The sequence below is a fragment of the Elephantulus edwardii genome, unplaced genomic scaffold (genome assembly GCF_000299155.1).
Source record: "Elephantulus edwardii isolate Elephantulus edwardi_28Jun2011 unplaced genomic scaffold, EleEdw1.0 scaffold00077, whole genome shotgun sequence".
Lineage (NCBI taxonomy): Eukaryota > Metazoa > Chordata > Mammalia > Macroscelidea > Macroscelididae > Elephantulus > Elephantulus edwardii.
In genome coordinates, this window is record NW_006399827.1 from 9,139,207 (window position 1) to 9,162,717 (window position 23,511).

At 51.0% G+C, this 23,511-nt stretch overlaps 1 protein-coding gene across 1 annotated transcript in view; it reads right to left on the reverse strand.

Moving 5' to 3' along the window:
* The window catches only part of ITGA3 (integrin, alpha 3 (antigen CD49C, alpha 3 subunit of VLA-3 receptor)), a 32,327-nt gene extending 11,407 nt beyond the window's left edge, over nt 1-20,920 (reverse strand). Inside the window, exons 1-14 of the mRNA XM_006889305.1 lie at nt 20,706-20,920; nt 12,497-12,624; nt 12,097-12,176; nt 8,944-9,193; nt 7,020-7,106; nt 6,412-6,619; nt 5,742-5,938; nt 3,955-4,043; nt 3,682-3,818; nt 3,460-3,546; nt 2,396-2,463; nt 2,180-2,316; nt 1,536-1,685; nt 1,343-1,440 (exon numbers count right to left, since the gene is read on the reverse strand). Coding sequence (XP_006889367.1) covers nt 1,343-1,440; nt 1,536-1,685; nt 2,180-2,316; nt 2,396-2,463; nt 3,460-3,546; nt 3,682-3,818; nt 3,955-4,043; nt 5,742-5,938; nt 6,412-6,619; nt 7,020-7,106; nt 8,944-9,193; nt 12,097-12,176; nt 12,497-12,624; nt 20,706-20,911 — 1,922 coding nt within the window. The 5' untranslated portion in view covers nt 20,912-20,920. The remainder of the gene's footprint in view (nt 1-1,342; nt 1,441-1,535; nt 1,686-2,179; nt 2,317-2,395; nt 2,464-3,459; nt 3,547-3,681; nt 3,819-3,954; nt 4,044-5,741; nt 5,939-6,411; nt 6,620-7,019; nt 7,107-8,943; nt 9,194-12,096; nt 12,177-12,496; nt 12,625-20,705) is intronic.
* Between the last annotated feature and the right edge of the window lie 2,591 nt (nt 20,921-23,511).

Sequence of the window (23,511 nt, forward strand, 5' to 3'; positions counted from 1 at the left end):
AGCTCTGGTGGCCTAGCGGCCAAGAGGCTGCACTGTAGTCCTAGAGGTGAATGGTTCGAATCCACCAGATGCTCTGCCGGGGAAGGAGGGACAATCTCCTCCTGTACCAGTCAGATCTGATTTGACGGTACACACACAAACACACACAAAAATAATAAAATAAAATTAAAAAATTTGAAAAAAAAAAAAAAAAAGACAGAAGCCCTGCCCCCAGTACATACTGCAGATCCATGAGGCTTTGCCCTAGGGTCTAAGTGGATTAGTAAACTCTCTTTTTGGCAGCAAGATCCTGCCCTCAAGTCTCACTAGTGGAAGAAACAACCCAAAACTCATTGCTGTTGAGTTGGAATCAACTCTTAGTTGACTGTCCGACAGGTTTTGGGGGTCTGTAAAAACACTGGAGGAGAATGCCCGTCTTTCTCTGGAGGACTTGGTGGATTCGAACCAACAGAGAGCTACCACTTTGGGGTCAGCAGCACAATTCCCCCTCGTCTACAACACCAGCTGTTATGTACCACCCGGGTGGAACCAACCAATAACTGACTCTCCAGCAGGTTCTCATAGGTAGAAAGTCCCATGGGAGGAGATTGCCCATCTTTCTCCCACGATGCAGCTAGTGGATTCGAAACACATGCCTTCTGTTTGGCAGCACAACTCCTTAGCTTTAGGCTATCAGAACCACCTCTCTTACACACCCCCAATGTTGTTGTTGTTGTTAAGCGCCGTAGAGTTGTAGCTGACCCATAGCGACCCTATGAACGAAAGTCTTGAACACAAAACTTGCATCTTTTCTCCAAGTTCATAGTTTCCAGAGGCAAGCTTTTTGGGAAGTGGATGCCACTCCTGCTTCCAAACCTCCCAGTATAAGTATATAATATATACTTTTCTGTTCTGTGAAGGGCAACCTACCTCCTACCTGGCTATTTGGGGGCTCTGGTGGCTTGGTGAGAAAGAAGTTGCACTGCCAACACAAAGACCTGGTATTCAAATCCATCAGTTGCTCCGTCGGAGAACAATGGGCAATCTCCTCTGAAAACTCGCTGGAAGGTCAGCTATGAGTTGTTTCTGATTCCACGTCAATAGCTGACTTTTTAAACTCTTTCACTCAGATTAAGGAAACTCTAGTGGCCTAGTCTGCAGATCGTTAGTTGAACGGCTAACTCCAAACCCAGTGAGTCTCTCAGATTAGGCCTTTTAAGGCTCCGCCCCTAGGCAGTGAGGCCCCACCCCTCAGACTTTACCCCGCCCCTCTGATCCCTCAAACTAACAGGGCCCCGCCTCTCAAACACCTTTGGCCAATAAAATTCCACCCCTTGGCCAATCAACCCGGGGCAGAGTCCACCTTTTCAGCGGCTCCATCTGCTCAGTGACGAAGTCGGCCTGCATCTTCAAGTTGCTCTCACACTTGCCGTCGCGCCCGCAGTCCTTCTTGAAGTGGACCTGGGGGCCATTGGTTGGAGGCGTGAGCGGCCGCCCACCCCCAGCGCCCTTCCGCCCCACAGCGTCTGCGGGCCGCCGCTGTCCGCTGTCCCCACCTCGGTGTGGTTCTCCGCACTCTGCGCCTCGTTGAGAACCGGGTAAGCATCCAGAGACCGCAGCCCCAGCCGGGGGCGATCGGGCATCCGCAGGTATAAAGAGTAGTTCATGGAGATGACGATGGGGCGGAGCTTGTCGCGAACGTTGTCCTGGGGAGGGAGGGCGTGCTGAACCCGGCCTGCTCCAACACCCCACGAGGTTGAATCCCCACGGGTTGGCGCTTAGGGGGCTCCACGTCAAAGAACCTTCAGTCTGGCTGCCTCCTCTCTAGCCCACGAGGCTTTTTGGCACCTCCAAATCCCCAGAGTTCCCTCCACGGAGGCTGAGCCTCCTCCCTTCACCCTAGGCTTTCTGAATTAAGCTCTCCCTTCCACCCTGTGCTCCAAGAGGAGCTGAACCTGCTTCCCACTCAGGAGCCCTTCTCCCCTAGAAGTGAGCAGAGACAAAGGTCCCCCACCTCCCAGTCTCAGGTGATGGGTCCCTTGGCTCTATCCCCCTCCAGGTCCTCACTCTCTCCTGTACCACTTGCAACTTCCCACCTCTGTCTCTTGGGACACCCCAGTCCTTCACCTTCGACCTGGGGTATCTGACCCCTTCCCTGGGGGATGATGGAGCTCCTGCCTGGCCCCTGACCTTCCCTCACCATCAGACGCAGCTCCAGCTTCTGACAGCGCATCTCTGGCATGAAGAAGAAGCCATTGAAGGTGGCTGACTGGCTTTGAACAAAGCGGAGCCGGGGTGGCCGCCGGTCCCTGTCGACCTCCACGGTGTAGGCAAGGGCTGCAGGTGGGCAGGGTAGTCAGCCAGTGGCCAGATAAGCCGCCTCTCCACCCTGCTCTCCCTGCACCCCAGAACTCACTTATGTTTCGCCTGTAGTTGGGGTTCCCAGCACTCTGGTTGTAAGCAAAGCACAGCTCCACATACATACTGTTGGGGAAGTTTACAGAGGGGAGGTTACAGGAGATTCAGGTATCCAGGCCCTAGCTTTCAGCCCCCTGGACTAGATAACGGGAAAGCAGGATGTCTCAGGAGAAAGGTAGGGTTAAAACAGAGGAGTCCACACAACTGATCTGCGGCACCCCGATCCCATCCATCCCTGTCCCTATAAGAAGTATAGAAAACTGGGTTAGAGATCAGCCCCTCATTTCACCAATGGAGAAACGGAAACCCCGAAAGTAGAAAGATTTGCCTCATATCATCAATCAGTTGGTGGATAAGTCCATTCTTGAACCTGGGTCTACCAACCCCCAACCCAGATCTCCTGCCTCCCCGACCCCTGCTTCCTAGCTCTGTCTACCTTTGCTTTCTGACCTGGTTTCCTCTCTCACACCAAGGGGACATCACTATCATTATTATCACCACATTAGCAATTGAGCACTTACAGGGCACAGGGAACTGCTAGGGAGTTTTTAACATTGTTATTGCCATGTACCACAGAGTTGGAACTGACCCTCCAGTGGGTTTTTACATTATCTCATTTAATTATCACAAGGATCCTTTGAATTGGTTACACTATTAGCTTGGCTTTAGAGGTAAGGAATCTGAGCCTCAGAGACAGTAATAATTTGCCCAAGATGACCCTTCTCTTTCCCCACATCCTATTCCCCTTTTTCTATTCCTTTTCCTATTCCTCCAGACTCCTCAGCACTCTGTCCTGCTGCTCCCCTGGCTGAGCTGGGATTTGAACCCAGCAGTCCAGAACTTCTGCTGTCAATCACTTGCCTTAACTACTTCCCTACTACTTTACACATTACCTACCCCCAGGAATTCTGCTTGTTAATGAGGTCAGGTAGGGAGGCGGAGCTTACTCCAAGATGCAAACCCCTAATGGTGGGCTCTCCGGAGTTGTGGCAGGGTATTTAGCAGCCTGTGTTTGCACCCCATACATGAGGCTGCACAGGGCAGCGTGGAGCTGAGGCTCACCAAGAGTCATTTGTGCATTTTGCAGGGTCCAGCTCAGATGGGTGGGCCACCACTGTCTTGTGGAGGATGTTGATGACAGGCCGGGCTCTGCACACACAAAAATAGAGGCCAAGCGGCTGTCAGTACTTTCTGGCTAACCCAGCCCAGGCACAGACAGAAAGGAGGAACCACCCAGAAGAGGCTGGAGGTAAGACAGTCCCTGCCCACCAGGTCCCAGCTCACCGCAGCAGCACGATGCGGTCTGACAGGCTGCCCACTAGCAGGTCTGGGTAGAGGTTCTCATCCACGTCCATCTTCCCACTGAGGGAGTAGCCAAAGGTATTCAAGCCAGGAAGCCCCAACTTCTCTCCATCAATTACCTGGAGAGAGAGGGGAGTGGTGCTGGAAGGCTCTGGGTGGGGCCCAAGGAGCGAGGCACAATAGAGAAGGAGGACACATAGGTAAGAAAGGCAGGTCCACCTCGTGGGTGGGGACTGATGCACACCCCATCCATACCTGCTTGGGCTGTTTGATGAGCCCCCTGGAGCTGCTGTGGTAGATGTACACTTTGCCCAAGCCCTCAAATGGGGCCCCCACAGCAATGTCTGGGGAAGAGAGGGGGACAGGGTCACCTTGTGTCCACACCTCCCCAGCCCTGTGTTCCAGCCAGTGTGCAGCATGGCAACAGAGCGAGGCAGTGCTGAGAGCACGGGAGGACCAGTGCTTCTCGGCACAGCATTAAACCAGGTCCATCGGGCCCCCACTGCTTCCTTCTCTAGGTGGGGAAGAGATCCTAGAGCAGGGAAGCAGCCAGTCAAAGTCACATATTAATGCCAGGCTAAATCCCTGACCCTTGACCACTAGCCTGGCATTTTATCATGGTGTCTTCCATCTTCCCATCAACCTTGCCCAAACATCTCTGGCTCTTCTAGTGCTAAAGTCTCCTTTAGCAGCCAGGTCAGGAAAGGAGAGTCCTCACTCTGTGCCTCGTGATTACCAAACATGCATCTTACTCCATCTTAGAAAGAGTACTAAGGGAGCTCTGGTGGCCTAGTGGCAAGAAGCACTGCAATCCCAGAAGTACATGGTTCAAATCCACCAGATGCTGTGCTGGAGAAGGAGGGGCAATCTCCTCCTGTACCAGTCAGATCCAATTTGACGGTACACACACAGAGAAAATAATAAAATAAAAATTTTTTTTTAAAAAAAGAGTACTGTGGGTACTGTTGCCTCCACTTTAAAGATAAAACTATCAGAAAGCCCAGCATCACACAGCTAAAGAGGAAAGGTTATTTGAGACCATGTCTGTCAAACATGATGACCTGGGATTTTAATCACAACACTATAGTGAACTTTGCTTGTTCAAATATCAGACATTTTTCTCTCCTAAGCATTATTTCCACAAGATGTTTTGCTATCTTCTTACACTTTACTGAACTGCTAGTTAGCTGCCTTTGGATCAGAAAAGGTCTAGGTAACCAGAACGGTCACACTTGTTAGAAAAGTCCCTAAAGATAGAATAAGTAGGTCTTGAGGAGAAGCCAAATGATTCTTCCATCATTAGGTGCTTGGGCTCAGTTAAGTAAACTCCCTGCCACCTATACTGGTTCATCAGAGGCTCTTCTCCCTTCCTTTCAGTTCTCGGCTGTGTGCTGGTCAACTAGGGTTGTCAGTGAGGTGAATTGTAAGTCAGGTGCTCTACTAATAACTACCATTCTCAAGCCCTTAACCTATATGTCTCCTTGACACTGCAGGCCTGGCTGTTCCCCACGTCCTGCAGAGTCCTGATGATATTCTCTGTATCAGGTTCCTACCTTGTCTCGGTTCTGATGCATTGCCTTTTTGACCTCAGTGCCTCTGGCTTTACCTCTGACTCATACTCTCTAGAATCTTCTTTCACGGTACCAATACATTTACTGGACCATCCCCTCCATTACCAAAATACAAAGCCTGTTTCTGCTTGGCTTTCATAGCTTCTATCTCCTCCACTCCACATTATGTTTCCAGCTTCATCTCCAAGGAGAACACTACAGCCACTAGATTTGAGCATACCAGTCTGTATCCACACTAATCTGTTACCCTGCTGTCCCTCTCCGGTGTAAACTCAGCCCAGTCTTTGAGGCCCAGCAGCCTGTCCATTCAGGTCCACCAAGTTTGCCTTTGTTTACTCTCTCTGCATGTCCTCTCTCTGGTATGTCTGTGGGATCTCAGGGCTGAGACCCCATCCTGTGTCTTTTGTGAGTCATCAAGCCTGACACACAGCTGTCACTAGTCAGCAGGCATTCTGGGGGAGGTGTTCATACCCTGGAACCCATCCTGGTTGATGTCACCGATGCTGGCCACTGAAAAGCCAAAGGTGGAGTGACTGGGGCCATGAAGAAGGAGAGAAGGCTGGTCAGGGAAAGATGTGCCTGCCTGGTTCATGAAAACGTAGATGGCACCCCCTACCTCTTCTTTACGTTCGAAGTAGTAGGGAGCACCGACCACAATGTCCTGCCACCTGTAGAGGAGAGGAGGAAGAGGGGGATCAAAGTGTGAAGTTGGCCCCTGACACAGAGCATAACTTCTGAATAATAGTCATGATTGTGCCAGGCACACAGCTGTGCAAATGTCACCTTGGCCCTTGGTCATGAGAAGGACATGGATGTGCCAAATGGATGATCCATTGTATAGAAAACACATATCATGGGAAGCCATGTAAGCATAGATCACACCCAGACAGCTTATATCCATTCTATCCAGGCCCAAGGTGAACAAAATCAAGCAAACGCAAGTGTCATGCAAATTATATGCAAATACCCAATATCCTATAAAATCTGACTATAAGTCAATATGCAAAGCTTACTTACTTGCCAATCCCTGCAAACAGCAAGTAAACAAATGCACGCTTGTAAATGTCTATGCCCCAGACTGGGTGAGTGTCCCACCACTCCACCTCTCTCCCTGGCCCTAGAGGGCCTCCCGGACTCTCACCCATCATTGTTCAGGTCTGCCAGGGCAATGGTGCTGCCAAAGTAGGCGCCCACCTGCGTGCCCTCCAGCACCTGCCTCTTCTGCAGGTCTCCGCCTGCCTCCTGGCTCAACAAGAAGACGGCGCCCACATGTTCGTGCCGAGGGGCACCTGACACAATGGTGATGTCTGTTGGGTGCAGGATAGCACTGCCCACCTGCATTGTGTACCCTGGGTGTGGAGAAGGAGGACAGTCAAGAACCTAGTAAACGTCGTTCCTCTTTACTCTGGATCCCAATCCCCTGGGCCTCTCCCCTAATGCCCTTTATTCTTCTAGGTCTTGGCCCCGAGTGCTCAGTACCATCACTCCATCTCAATCTCGAGTCTTATCTGCACACTGGACTGTGAGCTCCATGAGAGAAGAGACTTTGCATTTTGGGTGCTGAGGACAGGTAGGCCTTGGTATACAGCTGGTGCTCAGTCAATGTGTGCTTGTTAATCTGAATGTCCCTAAGTCACTCCTCACCTACTGGTCTTGCACCAGGCACAGAAGGCAGGGGGCTCACTGTACCAGGGATTATAAGCCCCTCTTTTCCCTCTGCTAGGAAATGGCCACCCCAACCTGACTCACCAATATACCGGTTTCCTTTGTCTTCAGGTTCCTTGTAACTGTAATCTGATAAATCCCAATCTGTCCGCTGAATTATGTAGCTGTTTCCTTCACAAGGATGCAGAAAGAGAGGAAAAGGCCCACTGAGCTCACCACCCCTTTCCTCCACCATGTCCAGTCCATGCCCCCAGATGAGGATATTACTGACCCTTTTTTATTTGAGAGCATTTTGCCATGTGCAAGTAATTTAACAATTTATGATATAGAATAATCCCCATTTTGTAGATGAGGAAATTGAGGTTCAGGGAGGGAAACTGACTTGCCCATAAGCTAACTGTGGAGTTATGAGTGGACTCAGTGGTGTAGCCTCCTAGCCAGCTACTTTCTATACTTGATGATATTCCCCCCACTCTCGAGATACTAGCGTCAGACTCTACATCATCTCCTTTTGGTCCTACCTCGAACAATGGGTTGCCGACCTGGCCCCTGCTTCCAAGGGCTAGAGTTGAGGAAGGACTGTGGCCGCCTCAAACATCTAAAAGACTAGGGGTGGGAGCAGGATCAGAAGAGATGGTTAGACTTGGCTGTATCTGAACCCAGGATCTTGACTTTTTGGTCAAGAGGAGAATTGTGGGCTAAGGGTCCTTGTTGCTACAACCTGTGTGGCAGAGACACATATACCATGGTACATGGGCCATCTGACACCTGCAGGCCAGTGTACAGTGTGGTAACTCTAAGCATGGGTTTCAAAATAATTGCAAACCCTAAAAAGATCACCATATATGTATTGTTATGAAATATGACTAAGACTTAATAATAATAATTGAAAAGAGAAAGTAACAGAATAGCATATTGAGTATGATTCTGCTTATATTAGATGTAAAACCTAAATAACTACATATTCTTTTAAAAAATGTCTGAAGGGACTCATTGAGAAATGGAACTAAGAGGATGGGTAGAAGAGGGGTACTTTTATTTTACCAAATCCTATTATATTATTTAGTTGTCTATTGAATAGTGTCCACCTCCTCCCCAAAAAATCCTTCATGTTCATGTAGAAACTCAAAATACTACCTTATTTGGAAATAATTTGCAGATGTAATAAAATTAAAATGAGGTCATACTAGAGTAAGTTGGGCCCTGAAATGGTTGGTGTCTTTCTAAGAGAAGAGAGAGGGAGATTGATTTAGACACACAGAGAAGGCAGAGACATGCAGAAAAGGCCAGGTGATGATGGAGACTGAGATTAGAATGATGCAGCTATAAGCCAGGTAATGCCAAGGATTGCCTGCAACCACCGGCAGATAGGGGGGAGGCGTGGAATAGAATCTGCCTTAGAGCGTTCTGAGAGAGCCTGCTGATACTCTGGTTATGGACTTCTGGCCTCCTGAACTGTACAAGAATACATTTCTGTTGTTTGAAGTTACCCAGTTTTTGGTCATTTGTTATGACAACGCTGGGAACCAATATGTTGTTAAACCAGTAACATGTTTTTATTTTATAAACTATTCTTAAATGTTTAAACTGGATTCAGTTGGACCTGGACTTTTAATTCAAGTTTCATAACTTACTGCTATTTCTATCATTAACACATTGCCGCAAATGATGGTAATACTTCGGGAAAAAAATGTGTTTCTAAATACGATCGTCAAAAAAAAAAAAATACGATCGTCAATTTAAAAGTGTGTGGCAATGTGTTAAAGACTCAATTTTCTTTTCTGTAAAGTGGGTACAATAATAGTTGCCCCATAAAGATGAATTAATGTAATACATGGAATGACATGGCACATAGTAGGTGTTTTAAAATAGTAGTAGCAGTTTGTATATTGGCCTCATTTTTATATCAACGGCCTCTTTTGCCTCTTAGTGTATAGGGTGTGGGTTGGCTGTCCCAACAGCTGAGTGTTCTCTGCTCCTCTCCCCACCTGCACCCCAAGGCCCTTACCTTTCCAGTTGTAGGCACCAGGGGCCCCTAAGAACACAGTGTTCTGGGCGAAGCCACCACTGGTGCCCATCTGGCACATGCCCGTCTGCAGGTAGTCAGTGTTGCTGTTGCATATCTCGTAGTGGTAGGTCTGCCAGTCATCCGTGGTGTCCAGCTCAAGGTCATTGCCTCGCATGTAGCACTTGCCCACCATGCGCCGCTGGTCTTCTACCCCCGACCACAGCACCTGGGTGTATCGGTGAGCGCAGACCTGGGGAACCCCCAAAAAAGACACCGCCTGAGCCTGCAGCAGGGCCAGCTGTCTCCTCTGCCTTGTACACCTCTGGCTTCACGGGACAGCAGTCAGAAGATGCTGGCTTCTCCTTCTCACAGTGATGAGAATTCAGAAACTTGTTCTGAAGGTTGGAAACACCTTTTGGAAAGTCAAGAAGTATTGGATTGAGAGTGGCTTAGAGACTTTGGCAATGAATGAAGGTTCAGGCTCATTGGATCTGAAAGGAACTGGTTACAGAGCAGATCAGAGCATTACCTTCTCTGTTCCCTAATGTTCTTGTCTTCTTAATGAAAAGACTATTAAGAATCAGGAATAGTGATAATAATGATAGTCCTAGCAGCTAACATCTACTGAGTGCTCCTGAGTGCATTTTCACAAACAGTGCACCCATGTAAATAATGGGCACATGCATACAACATGCAGAGCATGTATAGGAAATAAGTGCACTGTGGGGGTACACATATGCATGTTATCTGCATTAGGATACGGAGTATGCCAGGCACAACTCTAAGCTCTTTTCACATGTTGGCTCTCAAGCTTCCTAACAACCCGATGGAGTATTTTTATCATTTAAAGGCTATAGGGCACAGTGACCAAGGAGCCTGGCCAACATCTCACATCTGTAGTTAGCAGCCACCCAGCCGTCTCTGACTCCTGGATTTGAGACACCCCCATGGTTGGTAGGGAGGCAGTAGGGTGCAGCACTGAGGAATGGGCCTGGTTCTCCAGCACAGGACGGGGGAAACTCTACTACTGAACTCCACTCCCCTCTGTGCTTGAGGAGGCTCTGGGTGGTGCAAATGCAATCAGCTGTTAGCCCAAAGGTTAAGTACATCCAAAGGCACCTCGGAAGAATGGCCTGGTAATCTGTTGCCATTAGCTGTCCTTGAGTGGGCCCCCATTCCCCTGTGTGATCGAGTGGAACTGCTCCATAGGATTTCCTGGCTGTAATCTTCACAGCTTGGATGGCCTAGTGGTAGGAAGCTGCACTACAATCCCAAAGGCACACAGTTTGAATCCACCAGCTGCTCTGTGGGAAAAAGATGGGTAATCTCCTTCTGTGCAATTTACTGCCTCTGAAAAGCTGCTGGAGGGTCAGTTCTGACTCCACTACCCACAATAACAATCTTCACAGAAGCAGTTTTTCAGAACTTTTTTTTCCACAGAGCCACTGGGTGGGTTCAAACCACTTAGCCTTCAGGCTTTAGCAGCTGAGTCAAAAAAAAAAAATCCACTCTAGGTAGCCCCGTGGCGCATAGGTATACTCTCTCAATGGGGTGGGTGGTCATGAGTCAGAATCCAGTCCATGGCAACTGTTTGTTTTCAACAGACAAGGAAAGAGATAAGGAAAGATAAGTACCGAGAGCTGTACCTGCCTGTGGTTGTGTGCCATGGCGTTGCTTCCCACTCACAACAGTCCCCCAGAACAGAGCAGAACTGCCCATAGTTTCCCACGCTGTCAGCTGTGCAGGAACAGATCAGCCGTTCCTTCTCCCCTTGATGAGTTTGAATCATTCTGTAAGTAGCCCAGCCCTTAACTGCTGTACTAACTTGGAAATAGCCTGTTATTGTTTCCCATCAAGTTGGAATCCGCTTCCAGCAGGTTTTCAGAGGCAGTAAATCACCTGGGAGGACACTGCCCATCCTTTTCCTTTGGAGAAACTGGTGGAATTGAACCGCATGCCTCTGGGATTGCAGCACAGCTTCTTACCTCTAGGCCACCTAGGCTGAGGCAAAACCCAGAGCCGGGCTTACTTGCTTTTTTGAGCCTGTCTTGAGCCACTGTGCTATCTCCAGAGCAAGCATAGTGCTTGGTCACTGTAGGGGCTCACTAAGTATTGGTTGAGTGAGGGAATGGACGGATGAGCAGAGAGCTGCCTAAAGAGCCCAGGATCTGGAACCAGCTTCAGATGGCATCCACAGCTATCCCACAATCGACTACAACAGAGATCGAGGAAAGGTATCAGGAGCTATGGTGGCCTAGTGGATAAATTACACTAGCAATGAAAAGGCAGGTGGTTCAAATCCACTATGCTTCACAGGAGAAAGATGGATAGTCTCCTCCTTTGCAATTATTATTACAATTTTCTTTTTCCCATGCAATTTATAACCTCTGACAAACCCCCTAGAGGGTCAGCTATGAGTCGGTTCTGACTTCCTGGAAATGAGTGAGAAAAGGTGTTGTTGAGCCAATGTGAATCTGGACCTAAAAGCTGCGGGGGCTGCTGGGATGGGTGATCAAGGGGAAGAGAGCGTTCTAGAGCTACGTGGATGTGTCATGTCTGTAACGAGTGTTGCTTACATAGGCGTATGTATTTTTCAACATTTACTAACACAAAATCTGCATTTTTACTATAAGTAAATTTTACATCAATGATTACATATTGTCTCTCTGGGACTCAAATCGAGAGCCCTGGGGCCTGCATGGAAGGATTTGGGCAGGAGATGACAAGTGACATCAAGGAAGTGGCCTCCACAGCAGACCTGGGTGAGCCACGGTCAGCAGGGCTGCGTCTCTTCCGTCTGCCCACCCGCGTGCCCGCCTCCCAGGAAGGAGAGCCGGCCAGAGCTGAGTGCCTGAGGCTCTCTCTGCCCTTTCCTCCTCCCAGATCCCTCAGTTTGTTCCCACGATGGGTAAGCATCCAGGGTGGGGGTGGAGAGGAAGTGGGTGATTCAGATAGAAGCCAGGCCAGGCCCACCCTGTGACAGTGCCAGCCTCCCACCCTTCCCCAACTCCTAGTACAGGGAGCTAGGGACACCCACCAAGGCCTAGCACGCATACCAAGGTCTCTTCTCTGGTCCTCTGCTACCCTGACTGTCCCCTGGGAGAGGAGAAAGGGGGGGTGGGAGTGGGGAGCCATTAGTCACTAGCCACTTACCAGGACTCTTCCTGCCGGGCCCTGGCTGGCCACAGTCACCCCGAGCCACATGTCTTCAATGATGTGACGATTGGGGTCACCTGTGCATGGAAGGAATCGTGAGCTAGGGCAGCTTGCTCCAGCTCCCTGTGCCCTAAGGACTAAGGGGCAGGGCCTTTTACTGAAGCAGAGCAGACCTCCCTGCCCGCCTTCCCAGCCCCAACATTCATCCAAGTCCGACAAATCCCATAAATGCCACTCAGTTCCACTCTTCTCTCAGGCTCGCCTTCCTAGTTGGACAAAAGGTGACTAGAAACTGGAGAGGCACTCCGATCTCTCTTCTGGTCTTTATGCCTGTGATACCCCCACATCCCCAACTCCTACTCCTGACCCACCCCGGATCCCTGCCCCTTCCCCTCACTTCTCTCCTTGATGTTCATTCGTTCACAGTCGTCCTTGTTGCCACTGAGTGGGCACAGGTACACGGCACCCGTCCGATTGGTGTAGCCATCAGGCACAGCGAGGTCCTGGGGGGCACCAGCCAGGAGCCTGAGGGGGTGGTGGGGAGGCAGGAAGGCTGGGTTCAGACTCTGGATGGTCCCTTCTAAACAAGTGCTGTTCAGTGTGTGTTTCTGAGCTTCAGCTCTGCGCCTGGCTCCATGTCAGGCTCTGGAGGTGAGGCGATGGAGGGGATGGATGGACCTCAGGGTGCAGTAGAGGGGGAGGCAGGTAAAGACACAGGCACCACAAGATGTGCACCAGGAGTGGGGAGCAGCCAGGGCGCAAACCTCTAGAAGAGATGACTTGGTCTGAGGGTGATAAACAGGACTCTCCAGGTGAGGCAGGGCATTTAAGGCAATGGTACAGCACATTCAGGAGCCAGGAAGCATGAGCAAGCAGGGTGATTCATGGAGAAGCGAGGTGCTGGGGATAGCTGGAAGCTGGGAACATCAGGGAGGGACAGAGGCCAGGATGGGGGGCGGGCCTTGGGGGAACCACAGTGGAATTTTAAGCAAGAGAGTGACGTGGTCATATTTGGGTTTGAGAAAGAATGCATTGGCCTCTGAGATGAAGGTAGACCGGGAGAGAGCAAGCTTGGAGGACTTCTGGCATAGAGTTCAAATCCCAGTACAGGGTGATGGCTAACTCTCCTCCTTAACCTTGAGACAGGACCACAGGTACAGGGTGGGATGGACAAGGCCCAGTGCCCATCACTGGGGACAGTGATGGCAGATCCCTACAAGGATGCGAAGGGCTCTGGCTCCAGAAGGCAGCCTCACTGCCCTGGCAACCCATCTCATCCCAGAGATGAAGAGGAGAAGCAGAAGACTAGCCTTGAAGTAATATTTCAAAAGATGCACTGTCAGCATCAGACATCCTTGGGATATTTGCTAAAAAGGCAAGTTTCTCGGCCCATAGATGAGTTCTGGGAGCAGAGCCTTGAGATCTACATATTTTAAGGTGTTCTTTAAAAATTATAATAATTAGCTTCACTGCAATCCCAGAGGTACGCAGATTGAATCCACAAGATGCTCTGCTGGAGAAGGAGGGGCAATCTCCTCCTGTACCAGTCAGATCCAATTTGATGGTACACACACACACACACACACACAAATAATAAATAAAAATTAAAAAAAAAATTTAGTCATTACATATGTCACGAAGCATTGTCATTTCAACCATTTTCACATACACCATTCAATGATACAACCTCATCCACTTGCCACATTTTCCGTCACCCATTCAACTCATTGCCATCGAGTTGGACTTGACTCATGACTTGACCCTCCAGCAAGTTTTCAGAGGCTGTAAATCATACAGCATGAGATCTTTCTTCAGAGGAGCAGCTGGTGGATCCAAACCTTGAACCTTTGCATTGGCAGTGCAATTCCCTATTCACTAGGCTGCCAGAACTCTCTTTCCATCACCTGTTGTTGTGTGCCATTGAGTCAGAACTGACTAGGAACTGTATATTTAACAGCCTCCCAAATACTGTGCTCTCATAATTTAAGACTCCGGACTTACTAACCATCCTATGCCGTCCTGGCAGCCTCTCAGGGCTCTCCTCGGAACCCCACCCCACTCCGATCAGTAACCCTGGGAGCCTGTTACAGGTGTCCCTCTACCTGGCTGCAGCAACCCCATTATGCTGAGACTCCCAGTTCAGAATCAAGGCCTCTGGACCTGTTCCCAGAGTGGGGGCAGGGCCCAGCCACAGCCTGCCTGCAGCTCCCGCCTGGGCCCTGGGAGTGAGGGTTGCTGGGAGTGGGTAGGACAGGACCTGGGCATGCTGGGGCCTGAGCTGCCTCCACCTACTGGGTGTCAGGAATGTACTGCCTGGGGGTGCTGGGAAGGGGCGGGGCCCCGGCCTGCACCTCTGTCCTCCGCCTGGGGGAAGTGTTTCTGGGTGCAGCATGCAGCTTCTCCAAACAGAGCAGTGTTAGGAGTGTTGTTCAGGTAGGCTGGCTGGCTGGAGGCCATCAAATAGCCGAGCCCACTTAGTCACCCTCCATCTAGGCTGTGGAGAGTGACTGGCCACCTATGGACATTGGCCCCTGGTGCGCCCGACACTCCTAAGAAGGAAGCATGGGCGCATGGGAAAAGGACACCTCACACTAGGCTTTGTTCTGCATCAAGAAGCAATTTCCTTTTCTCTCTGATCCTTGAGTGCCTCCTCTATGAAATGGAACGGCAGCCCTCCCACCAACTTCCGGGGCTGCTGGGAGATGAATCCATCTTATTATGAAGGGGGCTGCACACCCATGGCCAACGTGAGCACCATGGCTCTGCTGTCCTGTGGGACCAACACCAACCCTAGCAAGGTCCCTGACCCCTCCCAGGAACCCCTGCCCACCAGGTTAGAGAATCTGAAGCAGAACAAATGAGTTCGGAAGTTTACAGGGAGCGGAGGGTGCTCCCTGCCCTAAAGCTAAGCTATCACTGAGATTGGCACTGGGGGCCACTGCCACTTAGGGTTAGTTTTGGGGAGTTCTCATATCTGGTGGGAGCTGTTACAGTGACGTTGAAGGGGTCTAGACCAAGCACTTGAACCCATGTTGTATTTAAGGACACTGGATACATCTGCCCCTCTGCCTGCAGACCTTCCCGCTGTGGGGCAGGAGAAGGCTAATTCCCTGCCCACCTACCCCATAAGCCTTCTGGAGCAGACAGAGCTGGATGCAAGTGGGAACTCATTACCTATACCCTCCCTAAGCCCCAAACTAGCTTTGCTTAGAGCAGTGGGGTGGGAGTGGGGCAAGACCTGCCATCCTCCATCCTAGACTCCTCCCTCCCCAGAGATTCCACAGGGAGCCCCCCTCCATCCCCCTTAGAGTATTTTTAGCTCTAACTTGGCCCGCTTAGAGGCCCTTTGAGGCCCTCTGGCTCCCATCCCGGCATCCAATGGGTCTACAGCCAGAGGACTGTGCGTGGATGGGAGAAAGCGGGTGTGGAGAGGGTGTCAGGTGTGAGAGAGACCCTACTGCCGTGCAAATACCATGTAAAAGAATATGTGAAGAAATACCTCTTCAGCCTGCTGTGGGATCTGGTTCAGATCAAAGACAGAAGCTGACCCTTCTCAGACCACTGAGTCTGCCCTGCCCTGCCCTACCCTGCCCTCTGCCAGGTGCAGTGAGGCTGGAGGGACGGATGCTTGCTGGGTCTGAGTGCAAGGATGTGAAGTCACGGGTCACCCTTCTCCTGTGTTGGGAGACACAGGGCTGACAGCATGGAGCCCCCCTGGAGGCAAGGGGATGGGTGAAATGACCTTTCCAGGGCTTTCAAAAAGTGGCCTCTTCACCCTCTCCTCTGGCCAGACAGCCACTCCTGGCCCCTGGGGAGCCCTCAGAGTTCCAGATTCCGGAAAAGCCGCCCTCACCCCTGCGCGATCACTCCTCCCAGGGCAGTTAAAAACTGATGGAACAGCATAATAAAAATAAGCCAAATCTAGAGAAGGCTGAGGAATGGGGCCCAGGAGAGCTCAGGGCCCGGGGTGGGTTTACCCCAAAGACAAGGCACTAGGGTGGTTCCAACTAGGAACTTCTATTAACTCAGCTTAAGTAAAGGTGATGGCCAAAGAGAACCTGGGGTTCGGTCCAAGCCTTACTCCTCAGGTCCTGCCTGAGCCCCCCCCCCCCAAGTTCCCCTCCCACCCAGGTCAAAACAGGTGGGGGAGGGGATCTGCTCCAGCCCTGAGCTGCAAGGGAGTGAGGCCAGGTCTTCACTCAAATGCCCAGATCCCAGCTAAATCCGGCTTCCCAAATTAGCCATCTCCCCAGGGACTGCTCCTATGGTAGCTGAGAGAGACTAACTACTGCCTTCTCAGTCCTCCCAATGCAGCTCCTTTGCCCACCCAGCCCCCTCTCCCCAGGGTGACTCAGCCCTCAACAAGCTGGAGGGAGTGAGCCCATGAGAGAGAACGGGAGCGAGGCCTCGACCCGAGAGACTCCAACATAAAACAGAACAGGGCTGTGCTTTTCATTTTTCTCTCTCATTAGATTGTTCCTATTTTCCCCCACCCCTCAAGCTTGACACTTAGAAAGTATTTCTCGTCTTCTAACCTAAATCTCACATGCTGCAATGGACATTTCTCTTCTGGTTTTGTTGAGTTTTGACCAAATCCGCTCATACTGTTTTCTAAAAGTTTCGATTTCCCAAACCTCATATTTAAGACCCATGGCCTGGACTTGTCAGAGGGGTTAGCAGGACACGGAGGCCTCTGACTGGCAGTCATCACTGCAGGGCCCGCTTCTGCCTGGCACGAGCCTTGGAGGATGCCAGGTGCCTGCCCTGCCTAGGGAAACATGTTTTAGTCGAGCGAGTAATCCTGGCTTCTGCCTAGCACAGGAATGACCTCATCTTACAGAAGCTATAGCCACCCCCACCCCCACCCCTAAGCTTTCAAGACACCTTGAACTCCAGGCAAAGAAGACAGGGAGAGAAAAAGAAAGGGAGATGCATGCAGAGGTACCCCCCCCCCCCCATAGTCCACAAGGCCAGGTCAGACCAGGACACCTGGATTCCCAAAGCAGCTGCTGGCGATGGGGTCAGTAACCACTGTCCTGAGACACAGTGCTGCTCCTTCCCCAGAGACCTCCAATCTCTTCCCCCAGAAGCCCACTATGACAGCATCTTAGTCATCAGCCCTGCACCTCACCCCTTAATCCCAGAGACCTGGGATAAGGCCTGGGTGGAGGAGAGCCTCCCCTGTCACAGGCAAGGAGTCCTTGTCAGAGGTGAAGGTGTCGGCAGCAAACAGGGTCCACACAAAGGTTCCAGTTATTTCTGGAATGAGCCCGTCTTAGAGGAGATGAGGAAAGTTCGGCTCGCTCCACTGCAGGAAGAACACACCAACACGTGTGACTTTGCACCTACTTTCAGGTGTCCTTGCCTCTCCAGAAAATGGCCTATGAGCCTCAGGCTAGAGCCTACTCAGGACCCTGAGGGAGCCCTCCCCCCACCCCATCCCCAAGCTTGAGGCTGTCAGAAGACGAGGCCGCAGCCTGGGTCACTAGTTCCTCTGAGCAGCTGCTCACATCTGGCCACACAGCTGACAGCAGATTAATCCAGCTCTGCCCAGCTGGCTCTCCCGAGAGGCTATATACACTGCAGAATTCAGTGAGATGGGCCAAGAGATAGAACCACTCCTGGGAGACCCTGAGGATACCCAAGGCAAGGTGGTCAGAGCTCTCCCTAGACCTGCCTGGCTGCCTCTCAGAGGGCCAGAAGGTCCCACCTATTCGCTTTAGAACCTTCTGGGCTTGGCATCTCTAGCCATCTAGCCCTCCAAGAAGAAAGCAGAACTCTGCTCAGTCATCTTGGGTGAGGTCCATGAGCAGTGGCAGTACATTAGGGTCTTGGCTGTGACAAAAGAACCTTCAGCTGCTCCTTTGGAATGGGAGTCTTTTACACCTATTTTTCTCATGAAAACCTACTACTCCTCTAGCTACTGACTGAGAGGTTGGTGGATCAAACTTGCCCAGAGGCTCTGAGGAAGAAATACTTAGCAGTCTGTTCCTATAAAGGTTACAGCCTAGAAAATCCCATGGGCAGCTCTAATTTGTCACATGAGGTGGTTGTGAGTTGCAACTGACTTGATGGCAGGTAACAACAAATAACATCACCTCATAAGAACAGTAAGTGTTGGGCTGAAAGGTTAGCAGTTCCAACCCAACCATAGGTTCTTTGGAATGAAAGTCAGGCAAGCCATTTCCAAAATATCAGCCATTGAAAACCCTATACCAATATGGAACAAAACTCCAAAACATAAAAGTGGCCAGGCTTTTACTGGTCTTATAGAGACATAGCCCCCAAGCCTGTGGGCCTTTGTCCCCATCACTTAGAACAAAACTCATCTCGATGGTTTAACTTGCATCCAAAAAAAAAAAAAAAAACTTGCATCCAAACAGCCAGGTCTATATGGTAAACAGGGAGCTCTGTGGACTAGTGGTAAAGAGTTAATTGTACTGCCAACCCAAAGGCACCTGGTTTGAATCCATCAGCCACTCTGTGAGAGAAAGATGAGCAATTTCCTCCCATTCTATTTACAATCTCCAAAAACCCTCTGGACAACATAAGGTAAGCAATAATATCAGGGAGGCACTCACTCCTTAGAATAATCAGCCATCTAGGATTAAAACGGTAGTGTTTGTCCAGGCATAAACTCAGCAGGCAAAAAGGCGCAGGATAGAATGAGTAATGGACAGGAGGATTTGGAAGTGGGAAGAGTGTGGTTACACCATGAGTATCATAATGTTAGGAAACAAAATGCATATGAATGGCTGAATGAAAGAGCTTTTTACTTTGCAAATCTCTCAAATCATAATAAAAAGAAAACCTTTTAAACAAACTTGGAGTTGTCAGGAGTCAGAACTAACTTGAGGGCAGTGGGTATCACCCCATGAGAGAGGTGCATGGCCCCTCTCCCCTCCACATACACACACACACAAGGAAACTAAGGCTAGGTTATCAGTGATAGACCCTAGACAGGCCACTGGCAGTGGAACCCCCGAACCTCTTCTCCATCCACAAAGCCAAATTGCCTCTCCTGAGACAATAGAGGTAGGAAGAAGCTTATTGAGCCAGGCCCAGGCCCTGTTTGGAGAAGACTAACCAGAAGAGAAGTACCTTGTTCAAGGCAGGTGGGCACAGAAGCATTCACACTCATGTCTTGCTTCCTAGTCCGATCTCTTTGCACTGTGTGGCCTTAATATCATGCAGATTCTCAGCATTAATTCAAATCAAATCATTTTCTGGGCCACAGTAAAGAGAGTCCCTGGTACAGAACTTCTGCTGATGTTAGCTTAGGGTCTCCAAAAGATGAAGTGGTGGTCAAGGCCAGACCACAGCTGCTGGGGCCAATTAGGAAGGGTGTGGTGGCCACAGCTCCTGCAGAAATTAGATGGAGCAGGCTGGGCAGGGGCTGGGCCTATAGGGCAGAGGGAAAGCTGTGGTAAAGCTTGGACTTTGGACATTTCCAAGCTTCTTCAAGTTTCTGCAGGCTCCAAACAAAACTGGAAGGGATTTATTTCAAGGCATCCTAGATCTGACCACATCTTGTAGCTGGGTCAGGTCTGAGGCTTATACTGATAAGGGCAGATTCCTGTTAGGCCACCAGCTCACAGAAATGGATGGGGTCTGCCTGGACTGTCCCTCCCTGGCTATCTCATTTCCCTCTTCTCCATCTGCTAACCTTAGTGTGCGCTAAGCCCTTGACACTTACTAGGCACAAGTGTTGGGAACCGGGAAAGGGACAAACACTTGGAGGCAGGCAGTCCTTTTCCTCCTCCTTCCCTATGCCCCCGATCCTCCCTCTCCCTCTTGCTGGGGAAGGAGACCAGAAGAAAAACACCATTTCCCTCTTCAAACCAAAACAAACACACTCAGGGTTGAAGATTCAACATGAATCTGTGGAATGTGGGGAAGATAGCTGGTGGGGAGGGCAGCCCCTGCTGAGGAGGGGAGGGGGTTAGGAGACTGAAGAGAAGAGGTGGGCAGCCCCTCCTCTCTCCTACTCTCCGCATCCTCAAGGGGTCAGCATGAGCGCTTTGACAGTTGCAACTGCCCAGACTCACCCTCCAACCGCCAGGAGGAGGCCGACTGTCCAGTCTGGCTCTGCAGAGGGTGTGGCCAGCGTGGCCACGGACTAAATTGGAGGTATCAGGAGAAGGGAGGCGGGCTTAAATATATGTCTATAGGTTCTCTCCAGGTGTGGTGGGCGGAGGGCATGTGACACCAGGTGCTCAGCATACCTTTGCTCTGCTAGCAGCCTAAAAAGACGCTAGTGCTTGGTGCACTTGATTCACAAAACTGGAGGGCACTCAGCAACCAAGACCCCACTTTTTCTCTCAGAAGAAGTCTAAAAATCAGAGAGACTTCACCTAGGCATGTTCTGGTTGGGCCAACACTTGCCAGTGACTACTGTTCTCCCTCAATTTACCCCCTGCTCAACCCCAGCAACCAAGGACTGCTACCCGGTAGCTACCTTGTCCCTGAATCCTCTGTTGCCAAAGGCCAGTGGTAACAAGTCTGGAAGTCCGCGGGCCCAGGACTGCGCCGCGGCTCCAAATCATCACCCACAACATTGCCATTTACCCTCCCACTCACCCGCCTCCCATCCCAACCTCACTTACAGGTAGCGCCTCTGCCCCTCTGTCTGCCGATGGAGGGCGACAGAGTAACCGAAGAGGCTGCCGGGGTTCTCGGCCTCCTTCACCACCAGGAATCGGGTGTCCAGGTTGAAGGCGGAGGCGATGCGGCTGCCTATGGCCACCATCAAGGCCAGCGCACAGAGCACTGGGCGTGGGGTGCCCGGCGCGTGGCTGGGGCCAGGGCCCATGGCTGCGAGCGGGAGACGGGGCCGGGTGAGAGTGCAGAGCGCGGAGCTGGGTGGGAGGACCTGTTCCACCTGCAGCCCGGGGCACTCTGGCCCTCCGCGGTCGCGTCCTGCAGTGCTGATCTCTTTCTCGATCCCAGCCCTGGTTAGTTTCACGCCAGCTCTGGCTCTGTCTCCCTGCTCCACCTACCAGTACTGTCTCTCACCTCCCCCAAAATCAGGTCACTACTGGCCCCTGGCTCCCTGGCCCTCAGCTTTTCTCAGCCGCGCCCCCTTGGCCTTGCGGTCCCTTTCGATCCCTACAGGCGGCAGATCCTGGGCTGGCGGACTGGTAGACCAACCGCAAGGAGGACGCGAAGGAGGGGGTCTACCCCCGCGTGTGCCCCGCCTCCCCACGCCCAACCCTGCACCTCCCCACCTTGCGCGCCCAGCCCAGATCGGCTTTCCTTCCGGGGAAAGAGAAAAGGGCCCGGCTCGGCCACCGCCTCTTAAAGGGGCAGCACCGCCCCTCCCTCCTCATCCTCCCTTTCCTGACTCCGCCTTCTCCTCCAAACACCTGTCCAGGGGCCCCCAAAGGCTTGGATTTCCTCTCCCCGCCCTTTGCTGCGCCGGGAGGTGGGGGGGGAAGCGTCGCCTCTGGAGCTAGCAGGATTGGACGGGCGGGGCGAGGGTTGGGATTTGTGCAGCGGCTTTGCTGTGGAAAACTGCTGTAAAGGTCATTTCTGTCGCAGCCACCTTTAGCGGACCCGCGGGTGAGCCCAGCTGGAAACTAACAGCGAGTACCTGCCTCGAGGCTGGACTCCTCTACAGCGGCGGGCGCCGGGAGTGCCTGAGAGGTGGCCGGGAGTGCCTGAGAGGTGGCCGGGAGTGCCTGAGAGGTGGCCGGCAGACCCTTGGCTTTCCATCTCGCGCTTAGCCTCTGGCCCGCCCGCTGTGTGAAGATTTCTTTCTCCTGCTCACCCCTTCACCCTCATCCGACCTGGAAAAGACCTTCGGCAAAGCTAAACAAATATCTAGCCACAGTGACAACCAAGCATCACGAATTGCCAGATTCCAATTAGCAACCAGATAGCATTGCCTCCAGTAGGCTGCGTCCTAATGTTCCGTGTAAAGCTGTCGGCTCTTTCTCCTTCGTGTGGCGTGGAGCCTGGCCTAGACTGCACCATTTCTGGTTCGCCTGCGTCGCCCAACCTCCCGTCAGCATCCCCTCCTCCCATCCCACCTTGTGCCGAGTCCCTGGAAGCTGGACAGGGACTCTGAGCCCCTACAGGTGTGTAATGGTTGGTGCTCGGTAGGCAAAAATGGATGTAACCCAAAAGTCTGGTTATCCGCCCTTAGATCAAACGGAAAGGAACGTCGGTAGGACATTGTGTACTTTTGACTCTAACTCAGATTTCCCTTATTGTGGAACAAAGACTCATATCTCTCACAGCGTACTTTTCTCTTGGCTGAATGTGCTATCTTACTTTGGTCCAGGACCTCAGACCTCAGGACTCACTCCCTGGAAGTTCAGCTTCCAGCCCCAAGTTTACAATAATTAAAAAAACACTATTCATTAGTGATTATGCAGTAAGGGACTAGGTCAAGGGCTTTCACTTAATGTTAGGAAATTAAAGGTTTACAGTGATCCTTGAAATGCTATCTCCATTTTTTTAAAAAAAAGGATTTTCGTTTTCTCCTAGATAGTTGCAGGATTGCAGCATTGCCTGAACTACCACTCCAGTCTCAGGAGTATTGTCATTTCTTCTGCCAGCAAAAGAGGGAAAGAGAGGTGGAGGGCAACCGGCTTCTTTTTAAAAGATGTGATTCAGAAATTGCACTTCCTCTTATACCTGGTTGGCCAGATGAATCACGTGACCATACCTATGTGGAGAAAGGCTGGGAAATATAACCAGTTGCAGAGCATAACCCATAATCTGTAGAAGACAATCAAAAAGTTTCTACTGCATAGAACAAGATCATTAATCCAGAGAAATAAATTTGTCAGTTCCCTCCTAATACTTCCTTCAGTGGTGGCAGAAGCTCTGGGCTGATAGACAGGAAATCTGATGGCCCCTTTAGACCCAGATCATAACACAGGCTCGACGACTCTTGAGTTTCCCAAACTCACTTGAAGTTATCTCCATTTGTGATGTTAGGTGCTGTCAAATACTTTCAATTCATAGTGGCCCAGCATGTACAACAGAACAAAACAGCACTCTGTCCTGCATCCTTACAGCCCTTGCTTCGTTTGAGTCCATTATTGCAGGCACTGTATCAATCCCCCCCCCTTGTGTACCTTCATCAAATCAGATCCGACTGGCACAGGAGGAGATTGCCCCTCCTTCTCCAGCCAGAGCATCTGGTGGGTTCAAACCACATGCCTTCAGGATTGCAATGCAGCTTCTTGCCACTAGGTCACCAGAGCTCCCCTCATTGTGTCAATCTTACTGAGAATTTTCCTCAATTTTACTGATATTCTACAGTCATTCATTAGGGATTAGTTCCTTGTGAAAACATGTCATTGTCGTTCTTGTTGGATGCAGTTGAGCGAACTAGACTCATGGTGACCCTATGACCCACAGATCTGAACCTTGTCCTATCCTATGCCATCCTCAGCATCT